Source organism: Scheffersomyces amazonensis, assembly GCF_036850825.1.
Source record: "Scheffersomyces amazonensis strain UFMG-HMD-26.3 chromosome Unknown RJT21scaffold_7, whole genome shotgun sequence".
In the NCBI taxonomy this organism is placed as follows: domain Eukaryota; kingdom Fungi; phylum Ascomycota; class Pichiomycetes; order Serinales; family Debaryomycetaceae; genus Scheffersomyces; species Scheffersomyces amazonensis.
The window spans coordinates 612761-637716 of NW_027042747.1; the positions used below are offsets into that span (position 1 = coordinate 612761).

Sequence of the window (24956 nt, forward strand, 5' to 3'; positions counted from 1 at the left end):
ATTAGCATACTACATTCTATTTATAATACTAAAATTCATGATTGTAAAAATTTCATCATAGCATCTTTACCTTTAATTTCTATTAATTTCTTAATATAACTTAATTCATCAATCTCAGATTTATCTATATTAATACCTTGATGATTATTATTTACCTGTTTAACCTGATTTTGATTTTGATTTTGATTTTGATTTGTTTCTTTTAATGCTATATTTACCAACTCTTTAAAATTTAATCCTGATGATGGTTTTGTTTTAATTTCATTTAATGTATCAACTACTTGTAATTCTTCATCATTATCTTCCAATCGACTTTGAAGTTCATATTCTTCTAAATTTTCTAATACTCTTGCCTTTATATCATGTTTAATAGGGAGATTTGGATGTTTAGATTTTGATTTTATTTTTGATTTTGATCTTGAATATGTCCAACCTTTAGATTTAGCTTTTTTTGATTTTAATTTTGATTTATCTATTCTTACTTTCTCAAAGAAATCAAGTAATATCAGTTTTTCAGGAATTCTATATATAAATGAATTTAATTCTCCAGTTTCTTCAGGTGAAGTGATTGTAAGTATTTTATTTAATTTATTAGATGCTTTAGCTACTATTCCATCACTTGTAGCAATAGATTGAAAATATTCTGGAATTCTAAAATTAGGATGAATACTATCAAATTCATCAATATCTTGATCACTATTATTATCACTTATTGGAATTGAAAAATCTTGACTTTGATATTGAATATATTCTTGAAGATTCGGTATTTTATCTTCTTTAATATATGGTTGTGATTCATGCTTTATAAGAATATTACTCAGTAATGCAATTTTTAAGAAATTTGAATGTAAAGATGCATCAACTACTGAAGAATCTTTAAGATGTCTTAATTTTAAAATACCAGGAGGTAATAATTCTTCAATATGATTAGGACATCTCCATTTACTACCAATAGTCTTTGGACCAAAGATTGGTTCATCTAAACAATCTATATGATAAACCAATGGACAATAATCACAATGAGTTAATATACGATGATTTAAACCAGATTCACCACATTTATGACATAAATATGGATTTCCTTGTTTATCATATAAACTATCAATTTCAAGATCAATATTTTTATTACAACCTGGAATTTGAGAACCATTAGCTTTACTATAAGACATTTCTGGTTTAAAATGTTCATCAGTATAATCACCATTATCTCCAGTAGTTACTCCTATAAATGTACTTTCTCTTAAATTTCTTGGAAGTTGAAACACTGTTGGATTTCTTCTTTCTTGTTGATTTAATAATGGTCCAAAGATTCCAATATGATTCCAAGTAGGAATAGATGATGGATCACGTTTAGTAATACATTCTTTACAAAACCAATCATCTTCAGGAGCCTTTTCTAATGGTGGATCACAACAAGTAAAATGAAAAGATTTAGGGCACGTTTCACAACAAATAAATATACCTGGACCACCACAAGAACTACAAAAATCATCATTATCCTTTGTTGGATCATCCTTTTCATTAGAATTACCGGAATTTATTATACTAGTTGGAGCAAGATTTGTACTTGCGGATTTTTTAGGAGATATTATTTTAACTCTTCTTGAAGGTCTTATAGGTGAAGAAGGAATTATCTCTTGTTTCTTTGATTGTCTTGAAGTTTTAGATTTATTAGAACTTTGTTTAGATGATTTCAGACGACGAATTAAGATTTTTAATGGTTCACGGATTTCACTACTTTGAGTTAATTCTTGGGCTTTATTTGTTTCTAATCGATTATTATATTTCCCTTCAACAAATACATCAATATCATTATCTATTTGAGGAATTGTAGAACCTTCTCTAGATGTTGAATTACTATTTCTATTAGATTTTTTATTCTTAGATGGCCAATATGATTCTTTCTTTATCTTTGGTGTTGGAAATGCTTCTAATGGTAAACCAGTATAAATTGGTTTAGGTTCAGCTAATTCTGGTTCTTGAAATTCTTTCATTCCTCCCTTTTGAATAATTCCCGTAGGTATTGAAGATTTAGTATTATTATTAGTATTATTAGTAGTAGTATTATTTCTACTGGATCTTTCTTGAATTATTGGACTAGCAGATAATATAGAAGCTCGATTTATATCATAATTAATTTTTTGAACTCTACGAGAAGATTTCCTTCTTTCATTTGAACTTGAACTTGAACTTGAATTAATAATTGATGAATTGTTTATACTATCAGATTGACTTTCAGGACCTGGACTCGGTAGAAGAGTTGGACCATAATGATTTCCACCATTTTGGGATATACTACCATCTTGACTTTGATTATCTATATTATTTAATCGTTGAGCTGTTGAATATATTGATAAATTAATTTTTGATGAATTCAGCAGCAGCAGCAAATTACCAATACCAGGTGAATTGGGAGATGAATTATCTCTATCGGAACTTGACATAGATATAATCTAAACCTTATCTAACCTTCAGTTCTTAATTGTGGTACGTCAATAAGATCGTTCACTAATCTTATAATGTCCAGCCAGTCAGTCAGTCAAATCAAAAAAATTTGATGTTCATGTACGCGCCTTATATTATTACAATACCTATTGGTTACACATTGATACGTCGTAAAAATTATCTACAAATTACTAATTACTAATTAATAATTATTATATTATTATAATAATTATGACTATATTATTTATTTTAAATTTAGTTGGTTAAAATTGTTTAATGTAATGATTTTATGATTTTTATGATTTTATGATTTTATGATTTTTATGATTTTATCATTTTTATCACTTTTATCACTTTTATCATTATTATGATTTTTCAACTTTCTTCTTAGCAACTCTTAAAGGTTCTGATAAAACAGTTTTAATATCTTCATCATTAATTTGTTTATCTGATTTATATAATTCTGGATCAAAAGTTGGAGAAGTATATTTAACAATTCCATTCTTAGTAATGGCAACTGTTGTAAAGAATTGAGCAACAAATTCTCCTTCCTTTTCTCCAACAATATCATAAGCTAAAAGAACTTTATGATTAGTTGGTTCAGCTAATCCACCTCTAGCTTTAGTTGGTTCATCTAAATTTCTAATATTATATGGGAATGGTTGATTATTAGATTTTGATTTAAAATCTGATAAAACTTTATGAGATAATTTCATTTTAAGAGCATAAGAATTTCCAGTTAATTTAAATAATGAAGTTCTATAATCAGTTGGCTTAACTTTACCTTCTTCTGATGTTGAAATTAAAATATCTAAACCATAAACTTCATTTTCTTCAAATTTAACTGTATCAACTTGTGATTTATTTTGTTTACTTGGATTAAGAATAATTTCTTTTGGTCCATATAATACATTTCTTTCTTGATTATGAGATAACATACTTTCAACAGGACTAGTTTCATATTCTTTAGCAATTTTTCCAACAATATTTGTAACATCCCAATTCTTTTTATTTGGTCTTAAAGTTCTAATAGCAGCTTCAGATGCATTCCAAGCAGCATGAAGTAAATCAGCCTTTTTACCAGTAATTGGATTTTCTTTAGTTGCACCAATAACAACGGTATCAGCAACAATTGATGGGAAACCATCAATTTGTGCTCCTAACATAATATTAACAACATCACCATCTTTTAAAGTAATATTAGCTGGATCAGTTTCTGAAATTGGAGCTAAATGTGCAGGTATATGATTTGGATTAACACAAGTTGGAAATGCAAAACCTTTGGGAGTTTTAGAAGCTTTTTTAGAATTATAAATTTTAGATAATTCTTCTTGTAATAATTCATCACCTTTAACACTTAATTCATAAGTAGTTGATCCAGCAATAGTTAACTCTTTAACTTGAGCAAGAACTTTATTAGCAATTTCACCAGCAGTTTTATATTTAGAAACAACATCTGAATTAGCAATTGTATAGTCAACAGTTGGAGTTGACTTAGAGGTAGTAGTAGACATAGTCAAAGATCTGTTCTTCTATTTCAATAAGTAATTATTAAACTTTTACCTATTTATTCATTAACCAGAGATGAGAAATGCCCATTGAAAAATCTCAACCATTTTTCTTTCTTGATGCGAAGTCTCGCCTTTGGCAGTGGCTACTACAGTACTGTGTCTACTGGTGCGAAATATTATCGTGGGGTTTCCCCTTAAGACACCACTAGTCATTATAAGGACAGCACAGCATAATATACTTCTATAAACAAATGGTTAAATGTCTAACTATATAGTATGTCTAGCGCATTTTTGTGAACTTCATGGTCCATCCACAATAATTGTTACTCAAGTATCTAGTCCAAATTTACAAGATGATCATATTCTACCACCTACAAGTAAATTACAAGCTTGTGCTAGTTGTGAATTAATTATAAAGAATGGATCAAATAATATTATAACTCGAGAAAATATTAAGAATCAACCTGAACGAGTATTTATTCTGAATCATTATCCTGCTTCAGAAAAAAGATATACAGCATTAACAAAACTTGTAAATAAATCTTTATCAGTAGAGACAACTTCTGATATATCAAAACCTTTATTTTATGGTGATGCAATTAATGGATATTGTATTAATAAAATATTTAAAATTAAAGATATTAATGCTCGTGGTTCAGAAAGAAAATATGCTGTAATGGTAGTATGTGATTCAGAAACTGATATATTATCAAATTGGGATATTATATCTTTATATTTTAGTGAAATTATTAGTTTAATTCAGGAAAGAGTAGAGAATACTTTTGAAGATTCATTAAATAAAAAGGAATCTGATGGTCATGAAAATACTGCTATGTTAGATAATGAAAGATACCTTAGACGGTCTATGATTAAACCTCGTTCATTAGTTGAATTAACTAATGATGATCATATCTTTGTAAAGTTCCACCTTTGGAGTATGGAATTATTAAAAGACATCTTACGATAAGCAACTAACTAACTAACTTATATATATATATATATATATATATATATAGTTTAACTTAGTAAATAAGTCATAAATCATGTATATTACAAATTTTCTATTATATTCCTTAGAGAATTACATCTTGAAATTATCCACGGATCTGACCTAAATGCTCGTAATTCATCTTCTTTAGAATATATAATTGGAGCTTTATTAATCAGTCTCATTTCTACTTTATGTTTAGTAGTCATTGAGTTAGTATATTTAGCTTCTAGTACTACATCATCATGAAAACATTGATTGCCAATTGGATCTCTTTTACAAATTTTACTGGAAATCCATAAACCTAACACAGGCCTAAATGTATGACCTTCAAATTGTTTTAATAATAATGATCGATTATATTCTCTTTCCAAGATCTTTTTATACCCATTAGGAACATATGCTATAACACCTTCAAACATTGTTCTCTTAAGAGGAGAAATATCTTCTAACGTATAGAAATGATTATTTCGACAATTAAAGATATTTCTCTGTTTGATAAGATCATCTCTTTTGAATAATAATGATTGATGTAATTGCTCAGAATCAACTGTATTGGAATCTTCCTTTTCAAGATATTCAGGTTCTAACATTCGATTGAATTCCAATGATTTCAATCCTTTAGTATCAAAAGTTTTTGCTGCCTCAGTATAACTCAATGCAGTAATGTCAACATAAAAACCAGTAGAAGTATCAATGAACCTTGCATCTATAGAGTTATACCCATTACCTTTATCTCTACTAAAGAAGTTGGAACTTACATCAACTAGATAAGCACCCATACCAATATTAATATCATCAAAATTATCAGTTAAATCTATAACCAAACTTTGATTAAAATTTCTAGCTAATAAATACAATGACTCAGAAGTCATTTGAACATCTAAATCTTCATCCCATGGTAAACTCATTCCATTCCAATACCATCCAAGTAAAGATCCATGCGCTAGCCAAGTAGATAATCCCGCAGAATTTGCAAATCTCAACCAAGCTCGAGTAAGACGATGTAAAATAGCTTTTCTTTCATATTCACTATAAGTTATCTTCTTAAAGAATCTCCAATCATAATGAGCACCTTTTTTGGTATCTAAGCAATGAGCTTCATGAAAATATTTGGTGAAGTTTGGCATGAATTCCAAATTATCATTAATAACTGAAAGTAATCTTCTATCAAAATCATTTATACCATTACCATCATAAGATCTTTTAACACGACTTTCAACTAGTTGTATTGTTTCATCTACATCAAAATAAAAATCATCTAATTTAGTTTCTGGTATTTCCAGATTGTTATCTAGAAATTGGAATATATCATGATTGAAATTATATGGTGAAGCAAATGATATATTCTGTTCAAATTGATCCCAATAATTATGAAGTTGACGTAATTCATCTCTTAGTATAATACTGTTTGTAGAAGGAATTGATACATTAAATTGAGGAATTGAATTTATATACTTTGATATTAGATACAGTAAATCCAGTTTACTGTAAGCATTTCTTTTACTCATTTCATTAACTGGTATACTTATACCAGATTTATTTGGTCCAATACCTAAAAGAACCAATCGATCAGGATTTGGAGCTCCATGTAGCATATAACTTAAACCTATAACTTTTCTTGCATTTTCATCAATTGTATCATCTATGGGACCTATAATCTTAAATTTTGGATAACCTTTAGGAGAATTTTTCAAACTAGTACATACTCTTGATACATTAGTATGATCTATATTAAAAATACTAGAAAATTTTTCACAATTAAGTACCGATAAGTCTACACCAATTGATAATTCATTTCTTTTACTTTGTATATCTAGAAAACTTGACCATGAAAATGGTAAACTGAAATCAACATCATTAGGACTATCTTTCAAATATTGTGTTAAAGAGTTAATCCAAAGAGCAGGTAATAGTCTAGGATCATATTGTTTATTAATTTGTGAATAAACTTTGGTATGGAATATATCCGAATCATTACTGGCAATTGAAGAATTAACAAATATAGATTGTAATATACTTTTTGGAAAATAACTTCTCACTAGCCAATCACTAACCAAAGGTGATGTTCGTTCAAAAGTATCAACATCACGTATATTTATAAGAATTGTATCCTTTGTAAAGGGCCACTTAAATTCAGGGTATAGTAAGATCAATAAGTTTGCCAAAAGAAGTAACAATATAGAACGGCCAAGCTTGACTTCTTTGAACTTGTTCAAGACATGATTTAGACAATTGATAGTCGATATAAACTTCCGTCGTATTCGAATGAATGAACCCATCTCGTAGTGAATGTTTATAACCGCCAAGTTGAAATATCAATTACATTAAGACCTACGTGGAGTAAAGTCTTTTATACACGCAAAATCGGGTTGAAAAAGAAGACTACAATTGCGCTTAGTTACGAGATTGATCGAATAGGAATAGTTGTATAATTAGAGAAATAGTTGATACATATCACTATAATCTATTAAAATTCTAAGCAAGTAATTCCTTTAACTTTCCAGATGCATTCAAGGCTTGAATATCTGAATTTCCACCAATATGTTTACCTGAGATAAACACATTTGGTACTGTTTTTTGACCAGTTAATTCAAGTAAACCATTTTGCAATGTAAGTCCATCCGATATAGTGTCCAATTCAACAACTTTATACTCTTGACCAATACTTTCTAATAATGATTTGGTAGATTTACAATATGGACAGTAAGTCTTTGAATAGACAACAACTTTAGCAGAATCGATATTTGACTTTAATCCACTAAGAATTTCTGGAGTGACTGGACCTGCCGATTTGAAGAAAGAAGTAATGTATGAATATATATAGGACATTGTATAATATATAGGTATATATATGTGTTTCTATGGGAATCTACGGCTCATTATCTAGTTGTCGTTACAAATACTGATTAGAAAAGGGAAATTTTCGGTTGACACACGAGCTCCATAAATTTGCAATCACATGGTAGCGCCCACGATTATATTAATGTAGATTTTAGAGCCAATAACATGCTATGTTATGTAAACCAAAAGATAAATAGAATTCTACAGATCAAGAATAAGGCAAAATGGAAATACAGAATATTTAAAATTGAGAACAGCCAACTGTATATTACTACTAATCAACTTAAGACATCAAGACAAGATATAAACATTTATAAGTGATAACTTACAAAACAAATCTTGAGAAAACAGTACACATACGAACAAGTAGTTGATGTACACTAGCTCGACTCAATAGTTCCAACTAAAATTAGGAAAGGTTATTAATTGAGTCGGCAAAAATAAATAACTGGAAGCATCTAAATCTAATCATGACAACATAAGAAGGCAATAACCTTACTCAACAGACTTTGATGATCCGTTTGAGATTCAATCTGAGTTTCTATATCATTGTACAATTGGGGATGAAGTGGTTGTTCACTTTCATCAGCCAAGAAACCTTCTGGTAATGTATCAACATATGAACTACGTCTGAGGTGAGGTGGTGGATTAGGTTCATAACTTGAATCTATATTGAAACCTTCAGGAAGAGCATCAATAATAGATTCTGTCTTTAATAAACGGAGCTCTTTATCAAGTGAATGTTGTCTTTGGCGAAAACTTGATCGAGAATCGACAGGGGCTAACATGGTGGATTCAGTAATACTTGACATTATTAATGGGAAACATTAAATATTATCCGAATATACATAGATAAGATTTTGAATTGAATGAATAAGTTTATTTAATTGTCTAACTTTGACATATTAACGGAAACGTACAAACTGAAATACTTCTAAAATATAAACGGTTAGTCATTCATGAAGACTGTCTACAATGATCTACACGATTTAGAATTATTATATAATTAGTTTTATTATTTTAAAAAATATGGTTCTACAATTCCAATCAGACGATTAAATTTAATCTGAGGAGGGGGACAACTTTGTGGAGTTCAAAATAAAAATTAAATAAAACTTAACTCAACCCCATACGACTCCAATTTCCCCTTTTCCAAATGGCCCAAGTACGGGGAAATTTACGCACTGCAGCCCATTGTAATATTGTATGATCCTTACTGATTATATCATCAGCTGGCACATTTTTTCTTTTCTAAGTGGAATGACCCTCACTAAATTGGTAAGGAAAAAAGATGGGGAGACTGAAAGTTGTGCGTCTGTCAATTTTAGTAGGTAAATTCTTAACCATTACCACGAAAGGAATTAATAGTCCTTATTGCTATTATTTGTGGTTGTTGGCGGCAGGGATTTATCTATTCTTATAAAATGTGTTGAATTATACTTTTGTAGTGGGATTTGATTTTTCAATCATTTTTCATATTTGTACTCTATATCTTTACCTAATTGATATTATTAATTAACAATGACCATTTCCAAAATATATGCTCGTATAGTCTACGACTCCAGAGGTGACCCTACCATTGAAGTTGACGTAACCACTGAAAAAGGTAAATTCAGTGCTATTGTCCCCTCTGGAGCTCATCACAATTCCAATGAATGTTTAGACTTGAGAGACGGCGATCTTTCTAAATGGAATGGTCTTGGTGTTACTCAAGCAGTTCATAATGTCAATGATATAATTGCTCCTGCTATTATTAAAGCAAACTTAGATGTGACTGATCAAGAATCAGTTGACGAATTTCTCATTGATTTAGATGGTACACCAAATAAAGAGAAATTAGGGGCAAACGCAATTTTGGCTGTATCATTAGCGGTTGCAAAAGCCGGCGCGGGAAAGAAGGGGTCTCCACTATACAAACATATTGCTGATTTGGCAAAACTTCATGAATATCCATTTGTAATTCCAACACCATTTTTTAATGTCTTGAATGGTGGAATTCATTCCGGTGGAGAATTAACGTTTCAGGAATTTATGATTGTCCCCTACGGAGCCCCCTCATTCTTTGAAGCTGTTAGATATGCAACCGAAATTTTCCATATTCTTAGAAATATTACCACCGAGAAATATGGAGCAACTGCAGCAAACTTAGGGGATGAAGGTGGTATTGCACCTAGTTTGGATACAGCTAATGAGGCACTTGATTTAATTGTCTCTGCCATAAAGGGTGCTGGTTATGAAGATAAAGTTGGTATTGCTTTAGATGCCGCAGCATCTGATTTTTATAAGGATGGTAAATATGACTTCAATTTCAAGAGTAAAAATTCCAATCCTAATGATTATTTAACTAGTGATCAATTAGCTGAATTTTACTTGGGATTAATTCAAAAGTATCCTATTATTTCATTAGAAGATCCATTTGCAGATCAAGATTGGGAAGCATGGGTCAAATATTTCCCTACATTTGAAGGTAAGGTTCAAATTGTTGCCGATGCTATTACTGCAACTACTCCTGAAATTATTGAGAAAGCAATTGAAAAGAAAATTGCAAATGTTTTACTTTTGAAATTGAATCAAATTGGTACTTTAACTGAAGCCATTGATGCCGCAAAGATTGCCTACGATGCAGGCTGGGGAGTTCAAGTTTCTCATAGATCTGGGGAAACAGAAGATACTACTATTGCAGATTTAGCAGTCGGATTGAGAACGGCTCAAGTAAAATCTGGCGCTCCTGCCAGATCTGAAAGATTTGCTAAGTACAATCAAATTATTAGAATTGAAGACAATTTAGAACAGTATGCTAGATATGCTGGCAAAGACTTCCACGATTCAAATAAGATTTGAATACTTTCTAAATCGTTAACTTCTCGTTAACTTTTAATCAATTTTTTAGTTTACGCTGTTTTTATGCTTAACAGTATACTGCGATCAATCAAAATGATATAAAAATGCAATATCAAAATTATCAATAAAATTCGAAAAATATCCTTTAAATAAATAACACACATAGTTCAGAATAAATATAAAATTAAGCATCAATTTATCTAATGAGAGAATTTAAAGTCTAATCTTTTGTTACCTTCGTCTGTGGTATTCTTGATGTAATGTTCTCTCTCTTCTGGAGTCATAGCATTCCAACGAGCTTCTTTCTGTTTGTTTCTGTACACATAGTAAAGTTTCGTGAATAAGAGAACCGGAAACATAACAACAGCTAAAGCAAATAATTGACTATTACCTCTTCTATAAAGGGGTTTATCATCTTGCCTATAAATATTTCTCGAGTATATCTGACCTAATTGAACCATCATATTATAAACAGCACTGGCAACGGATCTACTCCTAATGGAATAGGAATTCCTTGAAACCCAAGCTACTAAAATAGCATGGATATATGGTCCTCCTAATACTAAAGTAGTAACTGCCCAGGTTCCCCAAACATTCTTCATGGTACCTTGCCAGAAAGCTAATACGGCAACTAAGGGGACAGAGTAAAATGGTAAACTGAAACATACTAAAGTTCTGTTATCAACTCTTTCCGATAACCAGGTAATAAATAAAAGAAACAAAATATGGATAAAATCTCCCGGAATAGTTAATAAATTTGTATTGAAAGTTGAAAAGCCCAATTGTCTTAAATTCAATGTTTGATATGAAGATATTGTGGCTACTGGTGCATAAGCTAAAATTCCAATTGCATAAAGTGGAAATAAGTCATAATCAGATAAAGATTTCCAAATCATTCTAAGAGTTAAAGGCTGTCTATTGTGCATATCACCTTTACTTGGATCATCTCTTAATACTCGATTAACAACAATCTTTTCTTCTCTTGCAGTAAACCACCCTTTTGGATGCATCCAGTTCCTAGTCTGAACAGCCGAGGGAACCATAAGATAGAATCCAGCAATTCCAATTAACAAAGTTACTGCACCCTCAATAAGAAATAACCATCTCCAACCAGCTAGATTCAAATGCCCTCTAAGTCTTAATAAACCAAAAGCTGCTAATGAAGTACCTATCTGAACTATTGATAATGTTGTCCAAAACCAAGATAATCTTATAGGTAATTCCTTACTGGTGTAAAAATAACTTAACCATAACACCAAGTCAGCAATGAAACCACCTTCGATAGCTCCAATTAGACATCTGGTAATAAAGAAAGACGTTTTTCCACTTAAGGCACCCTGACTCATTGCCACTATACTCCAAGCACAAATTTGAATCGGAATAAAAATGTCTGGTCCTAATGCCTTGGAAATCATTTGGGATGGTAATTCAGCCAATAAGAATGAAACGAAGAATATAGTATTACCTGTATTGAAATCATTTGTAGTTAAGTTCAAATCATTCAACAAATTATCAGTTACAGCCTGACTAAGATTTCCTCTATCAATTTGTAAAGAAGCAAACATAAGACAAGCACTAAATGCGACCCTGAAATCCAATTTTCTAAGAATACGTTTCTCTTCTTCAGGTTCCCAAACAAAATGAGGATCAAAAGCACCACGGCACTCATATTTGGCATTCTCATAAACTGAACGATAATGTTCTGCAACGACAGGATCCAAGAAAGGGTTGTTCAGATCATTAGTGGATATCGAAGAAGTAGTTGATTCTATATCAGTGGAATCAAGAGCTTTCTTTTCATCCTTTGATTCAGTAACCTTTGGTGAGACTACTTCTTCCACGACTGAATGTTTTAAATCAGAATCTTTTGCTACCATACTAACCAGTTTACTTAATTATACTATACTTATTAGTTAAGAAGTAGTTAATACAGGCCTCATGGGGACAAGAAAGAGTATTTATAAACTTATATTGACTGCAAAATTTTAATGGCTGCCAAGATTTTTGGTCACGTGAAAATTGCTACCAAATTGTTGTGGCACTAGCTATATATAGAACAAGATAAAATACGACCTTATCCAAGAAAATATCTAGTTAAGAGAAAGTCTAATTATGAAATGTAACTCAGTTTTAATTGTATATCAGAGCAATTGCTATCGTTATGAATGGCTATTAAGAAAAAATGATGAAATTAAGGGTCAAAATGATGCCAATTATACAAAGAAATAATCAATTTTGAAATAAATTAACTTTAATCTGAATATAGTGAACTTTTATTGAAAAGGAATTAATATAATTTAAAGATCTTAATTGAAATGAATTAGCTATGAATGTGTGTTGTAGCTGGATGACTCGGAAGAACATGTCTAAAACCACAGCTTGTAACCAGAACTAAAGTCTAAAAGCTTATTTGACATATGCGATTCTACAATATCTTTCTGATACGAATTCTCAGTTTTCATATGAGAAAATAAGTATGTATTGAATATAGTAATAATATACAAGGCATTAAAGAAGTATTCACTATCATCTAGGACTAGTGATACGCTCTATTAAAGTGGAAATTGAGTGAAACAGATTAAGGAACAGTAAGTATGCAGGAAATTCATAGTGAATTAAAATAGTTTGATCAAATAGTACCAGAAGCAGCAGCCTTTTCAGTTCTTTCAGCATCGAAAAGGAAATCAAAATATGATTTATCAAATGTATGTACTCTAATGAAACCATCTTCCCCACCACTACTATAACCTAAACCATCTGGGTGAACAGCAATAGTATTTAAAGGACCGAAATGACCTTTAACACGTCCGATTTCTTCTTCAAAGATTTTATGATAGAATCTAGCTTCGAATTTACCTTGAGATTCAGCAGTAGTTGTAACATTTCTAGCTTCTTGACCACCACCTAAGATAACGAAATCTTTAACTGGAGTTATAGCAGCAGTATTCATTGGAGCATCAGCTATATATACTTTTAAGATTTTAAAAGTTTCAACATCTATTAAAGTAGCACATTTATCCTTTGATGAAGTAATAAAATATGAGCCATCTTCTGGAGATAATTGAATATCAGTGATAGAATGAATTTTTTCTTCATTATGAATTCCATGAGCTTGAACAGAATCCACTAATTCGGCGGTAACAGAATCATATTTTGATATATAACCATTATCAAGACCAGCAATTATATATTTTCCATCAGCAGTCCATTCTGCTACATTAGCCTTAGCACTATTTGGATCAGTTCTAATGATCAATGAAGGTTCAATACTTTGATTAGATAAATCATCCAAATTAAGATCATAAACAATAATAGTACCTATATGACCCATAACTTGATCAGCAATAGCTAATAATTTTTTACCATCTGGAGAAAATGAAACTCTTCTAACTGGAGATGGAGAATCCCAAGTAAAGACACATTCACCAGTTTCAACTTTCCATAATTTAACAGCCAAATCCCCTCCACCGGTGGCACATAAGAAACTTTCTGGATCAACATCAATAGACCAAATTACCCCTTGATGACCTTCTAAAGTTCCTAATCTTTCCCCATTAGATGAATACCAGATCGAAGCTGCATTATCTTTTGCAACAGAGAATAATAAATCCCCTTCTCTATTATATTTAACTTGAGTCAACGAACGCTCGTGACCCATCAACTTTATTGGTCTCATATTTAGTTATATTTATATAAAGTCAAGTGGTTAATAATAAAACCTATCTAATTATACCAGCTTTTCACCGTTGGTTAAGGCCCTGTCTCATTCAAAATTTTTTTTCAGGATGGACAAAGAGAAAATTGTTAGGGCCTGCATATAGAGACAAAGTCGTGCGATGGATGAAAAGTTTCATAAATTATTGCAAAACCTATATAAACTTATAATGGAACCAAATTCAATAAAATCAGTATTATATTTCATAGATATAATATTAAAAGATGCAATATCGATACTTTGGGGAGCATCGAACAAGCAAAAAAAAAAAAAAATTGAAAAGTTTAACAAATATTTTCAATAGTCACAGGCTTTCCATCATGATCACCATAGTCTAATTTTAATTTACGATTGAATAATTCTAATAACCATTCCATACAACTCTTAGTAGTAGCTGGATCATATCTACCTTTACTCAATTCATCTCTAACAAAAGCATGTTGAGCATCATTAATTTCAATGAATGTCATTTCAACATTGTTCTTACGTAAAGTAGATCTAATTAAATCTCTACCTTCTAATGGAACATGATTATCTTTACATCCAAAGATTAAGATGATTTCTCCTTTAATTTCACTACTTCTAAGTAAAGAATCATCATTTTTACCCTTACCTAAGGCATGACTATGAATATCAGTTGCAAAGAAACAAACAGCAGCCTTAATACGAGGATCTAATGAAGCTCTAAATGCCAAATGTCCTCCAAGGCACATACCTGTAGCACCAATTTTACCATTACATGTTGGTAATGATAATAAATAATCAATAGCTAAGGAATTATCCTCATCATAAGACTTTAATTCTTTCTCAATCTTATATAAGTTACCCTTATCAGTACCTTCATCATCATAAGCCAATGGTTCATAACTTTCAAAATTATGATAAATAGATGGAGCTACAACAATAAATCCTTGTCCTGCAATATCTTTAGCAAATCTAGATACTGGACCAGTAACTTGATAGATCTCAGAATAAACAACAACTCCGGGGAATTTAACTTTAGGATAATTTAAAATCTTAGGATGATAAACAAATAATCTCATGGTAGTATTATACGATGTCTTAACATCGTAGAATGTTTCTTCAATCAACATCTTTCTTTTATTGTAATTATAACTATAACTATAACAATTGGTGTTATGGAGTAAAGAAGAAATATCCGGGAGTTCTCCTAATTTTACATTTTTTATACGAGGGGTGGGGGTCGGGGCAATGGTGCATAGTGTGCGTGCTACAGGTAAATACTTTTAAAGAAAATAATACATTCGTTTCATTACTAAGTGGTGAATAATCACAATAATTACATACAAAAAGATTAGCAATTACGAAATCTATTTCTTTCCTGCTTTAATCTTTTCTAATAGTTCTGCTTCTTTTTTAGCATTAGCTATAAGTTTAGTAGAGTTAGTACTATAGTCTTACAATAGTAGGAGGGATAAAAAAGGAAGTGATGGAGATTTACATATACATACCTGCTGCTTGTTTGGCTCTCATTTTATCAGCATCACTTTCCATTCTCTTGGCCTTATCACCCTGTTTTTGACCCTTTTGAGCTTCTTGTTGCTTCTTTAAGTTCTTCGCACGAGCTAATTCACGTTGATTTCCTCTAGCCATTTTCTAAGGTTATTTCTTTTGACAACAAATAAATGTGTACGATAGTTTAGTGATGCTATGGTAGGAAGACCAAGTCCTTACACTGAAGTATTAAACTTCTGTTAGAGATATGTAAATTAAAGTATTTCTCAAACCTCGAGCAAAGCTTTAAATTTTATTGAGAGAGAGGAGACATGAATGAAAATGTCGTTACATGAATAGGCGCGACATTATTGCTTTTCCATTAAAATGAATATCGAATTATACTGATCTATACATTAATATTCTAAATAATTATATTATCACTTTGAATTAATCTATTTTTCTTCTAAATCAGTGATAATACTACTATCGACTTTTGGATCATAAGGTTTTAATAAAAACTTAGAAAATCTCTTTAAATTATTAATTCCTCTAATTTCTGTACCTAATAATGGCATTTTAACTAAATGATAATCTTCATAAAGTTCAGACATTTGATCCAAATATTTCTTTTGCATTTTCCATCTACTAACACATCTTGAACAAGGTTTAACTTCGTCTTCAGCAAACAATAATTGATTAACAACAATGGAATTAACATCCATATTATAACTCATTAATTCTTGAATCATTCTTTCGGTTTCATAAAGTGAAAGGAATTCAGAAATACAAACACATACAAAAGTAGTAAGATCTGGATTAGTAAATTGTTCATTAACTTCTGCTACTTGTTTTTCTAATTCATTTAATTTAGAAAACATTTCTTGAGGATTTTGTCCACCTGCACCTCCTAACATGTTCATCATTGGACCTAATTTACCAGATAAACTTTGGAATTTACTTAATAATTTTTGTAAAGTTGAAGGTAATTGTAAGAAACGTAATGTATGACCAGTTGGAGCAGTATCAAATATAATAGTCTTATAACTAATCTTATCAGATTCTGTACTATCAGTTCCATCAGCAACTTTTTGATTCTTAATATGTTTTAAAACTTCCATAAATGAAAGAGCTTCATCAATACCCGGTATAGCACCTGTGAAATCTTGCATCATACTTTTTAATGGATCATTTGGATCATTGTTATATTGTTGAGCTTGCTGTTGTAAATCATTCATAGCTGCATCTGGATCTATTTCCATACATGATAAATTTTCTAAACCTTCAACTTTTCTAGCATCTTTTCCAAACTTTTGACAGAATGCATCAGATAAATTATGTGCTGGATCAGTTGAAATTAATAAAAATTGATCATTAGGATGATTTAATGCCAATTGTACTGCAATTGATGAGGAAGTAGTTGTTTTACCAACACCACCTTTACCACCTACAAAGATCCACTTTAAGGAACTTTGTTGGATGATTGACTCTAAAGTTGGTTCTAATTCTAAATCCATTGATTCAATATGCTAATAGGTCTATTTATTGCCTTCCTAGTTAAGATCATGTAGGACACCTTTATACTTTTTCTGTCTAGATACCCGTTAATTTTTTCTCACGTTCACTTTTTCAACACCTTCCAGAACATTCTCCGTTTTTTTGCAGCTATTCAGAGCCTTGATGTTAATAAAACTCGGAGTTAGTATGCTTGACAGTTATAAATTACTTCGAATATGAAAAATATTCCATAAGCTACTATAGCAACATATCCAATGCTTTGAAATTTTAGAATAAATCAAAAATGAATCACGTGCAATTTGCATCACGTGCTCCGAAAATCGTGACATTCACGTGATGACAACTCTCTAGCACAAACCTATCACATTTTTTGTCAGTAAACAGTCCGATATAGTGTAACGGCTAGCACGGTTCGCTTTCACCGAGCAGACCCGGGTTCGACTCCCGGTATCGGAACTTTCTTTTTGCAATAATTTTTTTTTAACTTGTAATTATAATTCAAGCATTACATGTAGTAATTGTTTTTTTTATTTATTTCAGTTTTGATATATCTTAACCTATAAGTAGTATCTAATAAAAAATCTAGCTATTGAGAGTGGAATAGAGAAGTTATATTCGGTTGATTTGGGAGCAAACCCTTTGGAAAGAGAAATATGCCAATGTTAAAAAAATCTATAAAAGTGATAGCTCAAAATGGTTAATTAATACATAAAATATTTGGTATTGGAAAGTTATAGATTAGATGTGATAAACCCTGCCTTAAATATATGATATTGGTTCTAAAATGATATCGGAGGTGATTTTATTCTTAGATGTATATATATATATTCATGTTTAAGTTTACAGAAGTAGCAATATAATAATATTAATTAAAGCTTAAATTTGATACACGATGTTAATATAGAAGGCTGGGTCTTAAAAATATCAAAACAAACAAACTGCAAAACACAATTGCTATTCTGAAGATCTTATAAGTCCGCCTATAACAGTGGAGATAAATAGTAGACTTTTTAAAATAAGGTGATTTAAAATTCCAGAAACTCGGAGTTTTTTCGGTGCCAACAATTTTGCGGGACAAGTACGACCCCACATTTTATAAAATTAAATCAATTTATATAAAGTGTCGATTCAGCTTTATATTATTATCTCTTTTTAGTTTTGATATCTCTTCATATTAACAACTTAAGCAAAAAATGAGTTATAGTTCTTTTGAAAATGAGGAGGCATTACCTCGTTTACCAGTACCTGCATTGGCTTCAACTGTTCAGCAATTATTGAGTGCACTTAAGCCCTTATTAAGTCAAGAAGAATTTCTTGATTTAATGTCAGAATCATCTGAATTCCTTACTAATGAAACTATTAATCTTATTCAATCTCATTTAGTGGCTGCATCTGAAGATCCAACTCAACATTGTTATTTATCAACTGTTAATGATGAAACTGCTCCTGCTATTTATGGTGAATTAAGAGGTGATATTTTACCCAGAAATCCCTATTTAATTCTTGAAGAAGATCCTTATGCAAAAACTTTAAGTCCTCCTAATCAAGCTGAAAGAACTGCTAATTTAATTAATTCATCACTTAAATTTATTATTAGTCTTCGTAATGAAACTTTGAAACCTGATGTAACCCCAAACAATAATACTCCATTGTCTATGTCTTGTTATAGAAAATTATTTGGTACTACAAGAGTTCCTACTTTTGCAAGAGATTTAAATCATCATAATGTCGGACTGAAAAAGTATAAAGATATTAATGATTCAAGACATATTGTAATTATTTGTAATAATCAATTTCATTCATTAGAAGTCATAACTCCTTTTTCACAAGAAGAATATGAAGAAACTGATTCAAAACATCAAATTTGGTTTAATGATAATGAATTATCAAAAATATTACAAAGTATAATTGATTCTCTGAGTAATGTTGATCAAATTGAATCTGTCAATAACTCGATTGGTGCAGTAACTACTCAGACTTTGAAATATTGGAGGAAAGCTAGGGCTGAATTATCCAAATTCAATCCTGAAAATATGGAGTTAGTTGATAATGCCTTATTTGTAGTGGTATTAGACACAATAAATTCACCTGTAACCGATCAAGAGAAAACTCAAGTTATTTCTCATGGGACTTCAGTTTTATCTAGTAGTAACGTACAAATTGGTTCATGTACTTCAAGATGGTATGATAAACTTCAATTAATTGTCACAAAGAATTCAGTAGCCGGAATTGTTTGGGAATCATTTTCTATGGATAGTACTGCAATTCTTAGATTTATTTCTGATATTTATACTGATTCAGTTTTAAAATTGGCCAAAAATATAAATGCTCAAGAATATACTTTGTTTGATAGGAGAGTTAAATTTGTTTCAGCAGATGGTAAAATCTCTAAACCCGAAGTTAAAAGATTAATATTTGAAAAGACTCCATATTTGTTAAATTTAATTCATTTATCTGAAACTAGATTGGCTGATTTAATTAATCAACATGAATATAAGACTTTAAATATTAAATTGGATGCTCATCTTGTTAAGAAATTTCAAATGTCTATTGATTCCATATTACAGATAGCTTTCCAAATTGCTAATTACTCATTGTATGGGAAAATGGTTAATACTTTAGAACCCATCACTACTAGAAAATTTAGAGATTCAAGAACTGAATTAATTCCTATTCAAAATGAATCAATTTCAAATTTAGTCAAGTTATTTATTTCCAATGCTAGTCCTCTGGATAAATGGGAACAATTTAAGAAATGTTGTGATGCACATACAAAACAATATCATGATGCTATGGTTGGTAAAGGATTTGAAAGACATTTCATGTCACTTGTACAAGTTATAAAGAGACCACTGGCAGTAGAATATTTGAATAAACTTAACAAACACTTGGAACCTTTACCAGATTTTAGTTCCAATAATGTTGAAATTCCTTTATTAAATAATAATGTCATTGAAAAGATAATTGTTCCTGAATTATTAATTTCCAATTGTGGGAATCCTGCATTACTGTTATTTGGTATCCCACCAGCAAGTGATAGAGGATTCGGTGTTGGATATATTATCCACTCAGATAGAGTTATAATCACCATTTGTTCTAAGTTTAGACAAACAGAACGGTTTTTAGATACTCTTCATCGTGTAATCAATGATTTGAAGAATATGCTTAAGCATCGTTCAAACATTTTATTAAGTATCAATGACTCAGAATCGAGAAAGTTGGAATTACAAAAGTTGAGAATTGAACGTGAATTAAAGCATATTGAGCTTGATTTGCCATCCAAACGACACCCAATAGAGTTGACAATTGATAAGGATTATGAACCAATCCCTTATGAGAGTGTCAAGATAGATAGTGAAGATATGAAAAAGGAATCATCAGAAAGTGATGGTAATGAAGATTTTGAATTATTGGGTGGTTATGGATATTTTGACTATGGTGATTTAGATACTAGATCAGATGAATTATCTAGAAATGAATCGTTTATGAATAGTCATAGTAATGTTGGATCTACCTTGACTTCTAGACATCATTCACATACTAACTTACAAAAGTTATCAGTATTGGCAGCTGCTACTGATATTAAAGAAAAGCAAAGTCTTACAGAAAGAATTAGAGATAAGTTATCTAAAAGTGATGATACATTACCTTCTATTGTTGTTGATAGTGACAAAGATGATGATAATATCGAACAAGATGATTTTAATATTGATGCAACTTTTGATGGAATTGATCAAGCCAGAAAGGCCAATGTTGGTAGACAACTTGATGTTTCTCGATTCACGTGATATTTGATATTTCTATATATTACTTCTTTTACATTTATATATTTATTTATATATGTATATATATTATTTATTAGGTTATGTCCACTTTTAATTATTTATTTATTCAATTGTATTAAAAAAATGTAAAGGTTGCAAATTTCGGTGTGTGCATCAGCCCAAAATTTTATATTAGGAAATTTTTCGGCTCCGGACTAGTTCTATTTGTAATAGCAGTACTACTAACTATACCACACAATGTTACCGATAAGTGGTATAAGTTCATTATCCAAGAGTATTATTACTGTATCCGGTAGAGATGCATCTAAATTCCTAAATGGGTTAGTCACCTCGAGATTTTTACCTAATGTAGTGAAAAAGAAGCAACATACTATTAGTGAAAATGAAAATAGACATGCTGAACTTTCACAAATAATTAATCCCGAAACAAATTGGGGTTTAATGCATGAGGATATATTTGATCCTGATAATAATATACATATTCGAAGAGATGGAATAAATTCCATGTTTCTTAATTCAAAGGGGAGAGTTATAAGTGATTGTTTTATATATTCATATCCATTCCATAATGTTGATGAATCAAGAACTGATGAACTAAAGAAACCGAAATATTTAGTAGAAACCAATAGTTCATCAGTTAGTGAGATTGTTGATTTATTAAAGTTACATAAATTAAGTGCAAAAGTTAAAATACGGGAAAATGAGTCTTTACATTCATACTATTATTATCATGATAGTTTTGAATTCGATGCTCTTTTAGATGTGATTCAAAATACTTATTTTCAAACATCTGATCCTCAAAATGCAATGAAAAATGCAAACTCCTTTATAATGAGTGATATAATATTCAATAAAAGTATTGCAAATAGAATTATTGGCTTTTCTATTGATAATCGTATACCAAATTTTGGGATTAAATTTATAACAGATAAACCAATAGTATTGAATGAAAAATCTTCATTAGAAGATTCCATACCGTTAGATGAAATATTCTCTTCAAGCTTTAGTAATAAGTATACAGTAAATTCAATTCCAGAAGAAGATGTTGTGAGAAGAAGATATTCGAATGGATTATTTGAAACTCAAGATACTCCATCAGATGTATCTTTATTACCATTTGAAATTAATCTTGATTTCACTAATGGGTTATCCTTGGATAAAGGATGTTATGTAGGTCAAGAATTAACTATAAGAACATATAATAATGGGGTTATTAGAAAGAGAGTAGTTCCAATTCAATTCACTACTCCCAATCATGAAAGTGTAGAGCAATTATATGAATCAGAAATGATTGAAGTTATACCTCAAGATCCAGTAATTGATTATATTAAAGAATTACGTCAATGTGGATTAACTAAAGTAGATATAACTCCATTAGAAGATCAACAAGCCACAGTAGATGAATCATCTACTTCAGGAGGACATTCACCATTTGGTAAATCCAATTCTACTCCTCGTAAAAGGAAAAGTTCTAGTGGGAAGTTATTATCGATTAAAGATAATGTGGGGTTTGCTTTAATTAATTTATCTGATCTTGAAAAGACTAATCTTTTCAAAATAGAATTACCTAGTTTAGATGGTGTAAAAGTTGTAGTAGTAAAGGCATATATACCGGATTGGTGGTCTTAGAGCATATACATTTATATAATATAATATAATATAATAATAACAATCTTGTATATAAGATATAATTATAGTACTGTACGGCAAAAGCCGATGCGACGGACCTTATGAAAAATAATGGGGAAGTAGCTTAGCTACTAACAGATAACTAGCTTTTAATACCAAACAAAATGGGAGAGACTATTTCAAATTCCGAGTACCTCAATCTCTTAGATCGAGCTAATTTTACTATTAGTACATTTTTATCTCATCATTCTCAACTTAGTAAACCTCGAGTATTAATTATATGTGGATCAGGATTAGGAGGAATTGCTAATATACTTAATAATCAAGCAGAAATTAGTTATGAAAAGATTCCTGGATTTAAACTTTCAACTGTACCTGGTCATGCAGGTAAACTTATATTTGGACATATTGGAACTAATCAAGTTCCAGTAATGTGTATGGTTGGACGTTTACATTTTTATGAAGGTTATTCATTTCAAGAAACTACTTTCCCAATTCGATTAGCTAAGAAATTAAATGTTTCAACTGTTATTGTTACAAATGCAGCAGGAGGAATTGATCCTACTTTTAAACCAGGAGATTTAATGCTTATAAGTGATCATATTAATTTTCCTGGTTTAGCAGGTTATCATCCATTAAGAGGTCCAAATTTAGAAGAATTTGGTCCCAGATTTCAACCTCTTTCAGATGCTTATGATTTTGAATTAAGAAAATTATTTTTAACAACTGCAAGAAATAAACTTGGAATAACTCGTAATATTCATGAAGGTACATATTTCTTTGCGGCTGGTCCAACATTTGAAAGTAGAGCAGAAGTTCGTATGATTAGAAATTTAGGAGGTGATGCGGTAGGAATGTCAACTGTTCCTGAAGTTATAGTTGCTCGTCATTCAGGTTTAAAAGTATTAGCAATTTCTTTAATTACTAATGCTGGAGTTGGTGATAAACCACCTAGTGCATTTGCTGAAAATCCTAAACCTTTAGATGAAGGAATGGCTAGTCATGATGAAGTATTACAAGCAGCTGACGAAGCTTCCAAAGACGTTCAAAAAATCATTCAAGCTACAGTCAATGAATTGTAAGATTATTTAATTAATTAATTATACTTTATTATATTATATTTTATTTTATTTTATTCATTTTATTCTTTATTAGATTACTTTAGATTAGTTTACAGATAAATTAACGTTACATAAATCAAATTTATTGATCTACTTCACCAGCAGATTCCCATTTTCCTTGTAAATTTTCTTTCCATAAGCTTACTTTATTATCACCACCAGATACTGCCAATATATTTCCTGATAATGACCAAGAACATCTCCAACATACATCAGGGAATTTTTCTTCAGTTAAAAGTTGTTTCTTCCATTGACCACTTTTATCTTGAGTCCAAATTAATACAGTACGATCTTGAGATGCAGTTGCAATATATGAACGAATTAAAATTGATGGAGACCAAGCAACATCACGAACCCAATCAGTATGACCTTCTAATCTTGATTCTTCAATATAAGTATTATTAATTGGATCATATTTCCAAATTTTAGCTAAATTATCAGAACCACAAGTTACAAATTTACGTTGTTGTTTTAAAGTATTTAAATCTTTAGTATTTGAAGATGTACTAGTTATTGGAGCCCAAGATGCAGAATTAACTCCTATAGCATGAGCATCAAATATAACATGAGATGTTGTACCATCATCATTAAAATCAACTACAGAAACTTTACCATCTGATGATGTACATAATAAAACTGCACCTAATTCATGAGGAGCCCAAGATACAGAATTTACACTTGCTTGATGAACATTATGTTCAGCAATTATTGACCATTGTTGAGTTTCTGGTTGTTCTTTCCAAATAAGAGCTTTACCATCATAAGAACATGATGCTAAAATAGATCCAAATTTAGGATGAGCCCATGAAACTTGCCATACTGGACCTTCATGACCTTGTAAAGTTGTAAGTAACTTATAATTTTCAGTTCCTTCAATTTCAAAGATCTTTATGGTTTTATCTGATGAACTAGTAGCCAATCTTTTACCATAATAATCCAATACAGCGTCATGAATTATATCATCATGAGCATTACCAATTGTTACCATTTTGGGGTTGTGTAGTGTAAGTAAAGGTGATATTATATAGAGTTAGTAGTACTTGATTCGGTGTTCCAAACATTGAAAAATGGTGTGTGGACAAAAGATTTACCCGGCTGTTTCCC

General features: G+C 30.5%; 15 protein-coding genes and 1 non-coding gene across 16 annotated transcripts; 6 read left to right on the forward strand and 10 right to left on the reverse strand. All coding sequences in view use genetic code 12, as the record gives it.

The window, feature by feature from the left end:
• Window positions 1–35: 35 nt before the first annotated feature.
• RJT21DRAFT_89232 (uncharacterized protein) lies at window positions 36–2444 on the reverse strand (the record flags this gene model as incomplete). Its single annotated transcript, XM_064885600.1, has 3 exons — window positions 36–164; window positions 219–353; window positions 483–2444. The coding sequence occupies 3 exons, from the start codon at window positions 2442–2444 to the stop codon at window positions 36–38; spliced, it is 2226 nt and encodes a 741-aa protein (XP_064736386.1).
• Window positions 2445–2601: 157 nt separating this feature from the next.
• On the reverse strand, window positions 2602–4035 carry RJT21DRAFT_54264 (uncharacterized protein). Its single transcript, XM_064884998.1, has one exon. It carries the CDS (start codon window positions 3957–3959, stop codon window positions 2811–2813), a length of 1149 nt encoding a protein of 382 aa, XP_064736387.1. The 5' UTR covers window positions 3960–4035; the 3' UTR covers window positions 2602–2810.
• Window position 4036: 1 nt separating this feature from the next.
• RJT21DRAFT_54263 (uncharacterized protein) lies at window positions 4037–4964 on the forward strand. The gene has a single exon (XM_064884997.1). The coding sequence runs from the start codon at window positions 4216–4218 to the stop codon at window positions 4921–4923; it is 708 nt and encodes a 235-aa protein (XP_064736388.1). The 5' UTR covers window positions 4037–4215; the 3' UTR covers window positions 4924–4964.
• RJT21DRAFT_122930 (LicD family protein) lies at window positions 4943–7376 on the reverse strand. The gene has a single exon (XM_064882547.1). The coding sequence runs from the start codon at window positions 7224–7226 to the stop codon at window positions 5007–5009; it is 2220 nt and encodes a 739-aa protein (XP_064736389.1). The 5' UTR covers window positions 7227–7376; the 3' UTR covers window positions 4943–5006.
• On the reverse strand, window positions 7362–7820 carry RJT21DRAFT_122931 (glutaredoxin). The gene has a single exon (XM_064882548.1). It carries the CDS (start codon window positions 7774–7776, stop codon window positions 7423–7425), a length of 354 nt encoding a protein of 117 aa, XP_064736390.1. The 5' UTR covers window positions 7777–7820; the 3' UTR covers window positions 7362–7422.
• A 999-nt stretch (window positions 7821–8819) lies between these two features.
• RJT21DRAFT_54282 (enolase) lies at window positions 8820–10729 on the forward strand. Its single transcript, XM_064885002.1, has one exon. The coding sequence runs from the start codon at window positions 9310–9312 to the stop codon at window positions 10627–10629; it is 1320 nt and encodes a 439-aa protein (XP_064736391.1). The 5' UTR covers window positions 8820–9309; the 3' UTR covers window positions 10630–10729.
• Window positions 10384–12882, reverse strand: RJT21DRAFT_54273 (putative allantoate permease). The gene has a single exon (XM_064885000.1). The coding sequence runs from the start codon at window positions 12504–12506 to the stop codon at window positions 10830–10832; it is 1677 nt and encodes a 558-aa protein (XP_064736392.1). The 5' UTR covers window positions 12507–12882; the 3' UTR covers window positions 10384–10829.
• Window positions 12883–14466, reverse strand: TIF34 (translation initiation factor eIF3 subunit i). Its single transcript, XM_064885001.1, has one exon. It carries the CDS (start codon window positions 14303–14305, stop codon window positions 13259–13261), a length of 1047 nt encoding a protein of 348 aa, XP_064736393.1. The 5' UTR covers window positions 14306–14466; the 3' UTR covers window positions 12883–13258.
• Window positions 14361–15484, reverse strand: RJT21DRAFT_122934 (carboxymethylenebutenolidase). The gene has a single exon (XM_064882549.1). The coding sequence runs from the start codon at window positions 15436–15438 to the stop codon at window positions 14629–14631; it is 810 nt and encodes a 269-aa protein (XP_064736394.1). The 5' UTR covers window positions 15439–15484; the 3' UTR covers window positions 14361–14628.
• On the reverse strand, window positions 15485–16054 carry RJT21DRAFT_122937 (uncharacterized protein). The gene is made up of 2 exons (XM_064882550.1): window positions 15817–16054; window positions 15485–15731 (listed from the first exon to the last, which is right to left on the reverse strand). Exons 1-2 carry the CDS (start codon window positions 15956–15958, stop codon window positions 15676–15678), a joined length of 198 nt encoding a protein of 65 aa, XP_064736395.1. The 5' UTR covers window positions 15959–16054; the 3' UTR covers window positions 15485–15675.
• Window positions 16055–16117: 63 nt separating this feature from the next.
• On the reverse strand, window positions 16118–17521 carry RJT21DRAFT_122938 (guanine nucleotide exchange factor). The gene has a single exon (XM_064882551.1). It carries the CDS (start codon window positions 17314–17316, stop codon window positions 16255–16257), a length of 1062 nt encoding a protein of 353 aa, XP_064736396.1. The 5' UTR covers window positions 17317–17521; the 3' UTR covers window positions 16118–16254.
• A 180-nt stretch (window positions 17522–17701) lies between these two features.
• Window positions 17702–17773, forward strand: RJT21DRAFT_t129. The gene has a single exon. It is a non-coding gene; the product is annotated as a tRNA-Glu (tRNA).
• A 676-nt stretch (window positions 17774–18449) lies between these two features.
• CTN3 (carnitine O-acetyltransferase) lies at window positions 18450–21260 on the forward strand. The gene has a single exon (XM_064882552.1). The coding sequence runs from the start codon at window positions 18511–18513 to the stop codon at window positions 21103–21105; it is 2595 nt and encodes an 864-aa protein (XP_064736397.1). The 5' UTR covers window positions 18450–18510; the 3' UTR covers window positions 21106–21260.
• On the forward strand, window positions 21261–22765 carry RJT21DRAFT_122940 (uncharacterized protein). Its single transcript, XM_064882553.1, has one exon. The coding sequence runs from the start codon at window positions 21340–21342 to the stop codon at window positions 22729–22731; it is 1392 nt and encodes a 463-aa protein (XP_064736398.1). The 5' UTR covers window positions 21261–21339; the 3' UTR covers window positions 22732–22765.
• Window positions 22750–23923, forward strand: PNP1 (purine-nucleoside phosphorylase). Its single transcript, XM_064882554.1, has one exon. The coding sequence runs from the start codon at window positions 22896–22898 to the stop codon at window positions 23811–23813; it is 918 nt and encodes a 305-aa protein (XP_064736399.1). The 5' UTR covers window positions 22750–22895; the 3' UTR covers window positions 23814–23923.
• SEC13 (GTPase-activating protein) lies at window positions 23772–24951 on the reverse strand. Its single transcript, XM_064882555.1, has one exon. The coding sequence runs from the start codon at window positions 24838–24840 to the stop codon at window positions 23935–23937; it is 906 nt and encodes a 301-aa protein (XP_064736400.1). The 5' UTR covers window positions 24841–24951; the 3' UTR covers window positions 23772–23934.
• Window positions 24952–24956: the final 5 nt, after the last annotated feature.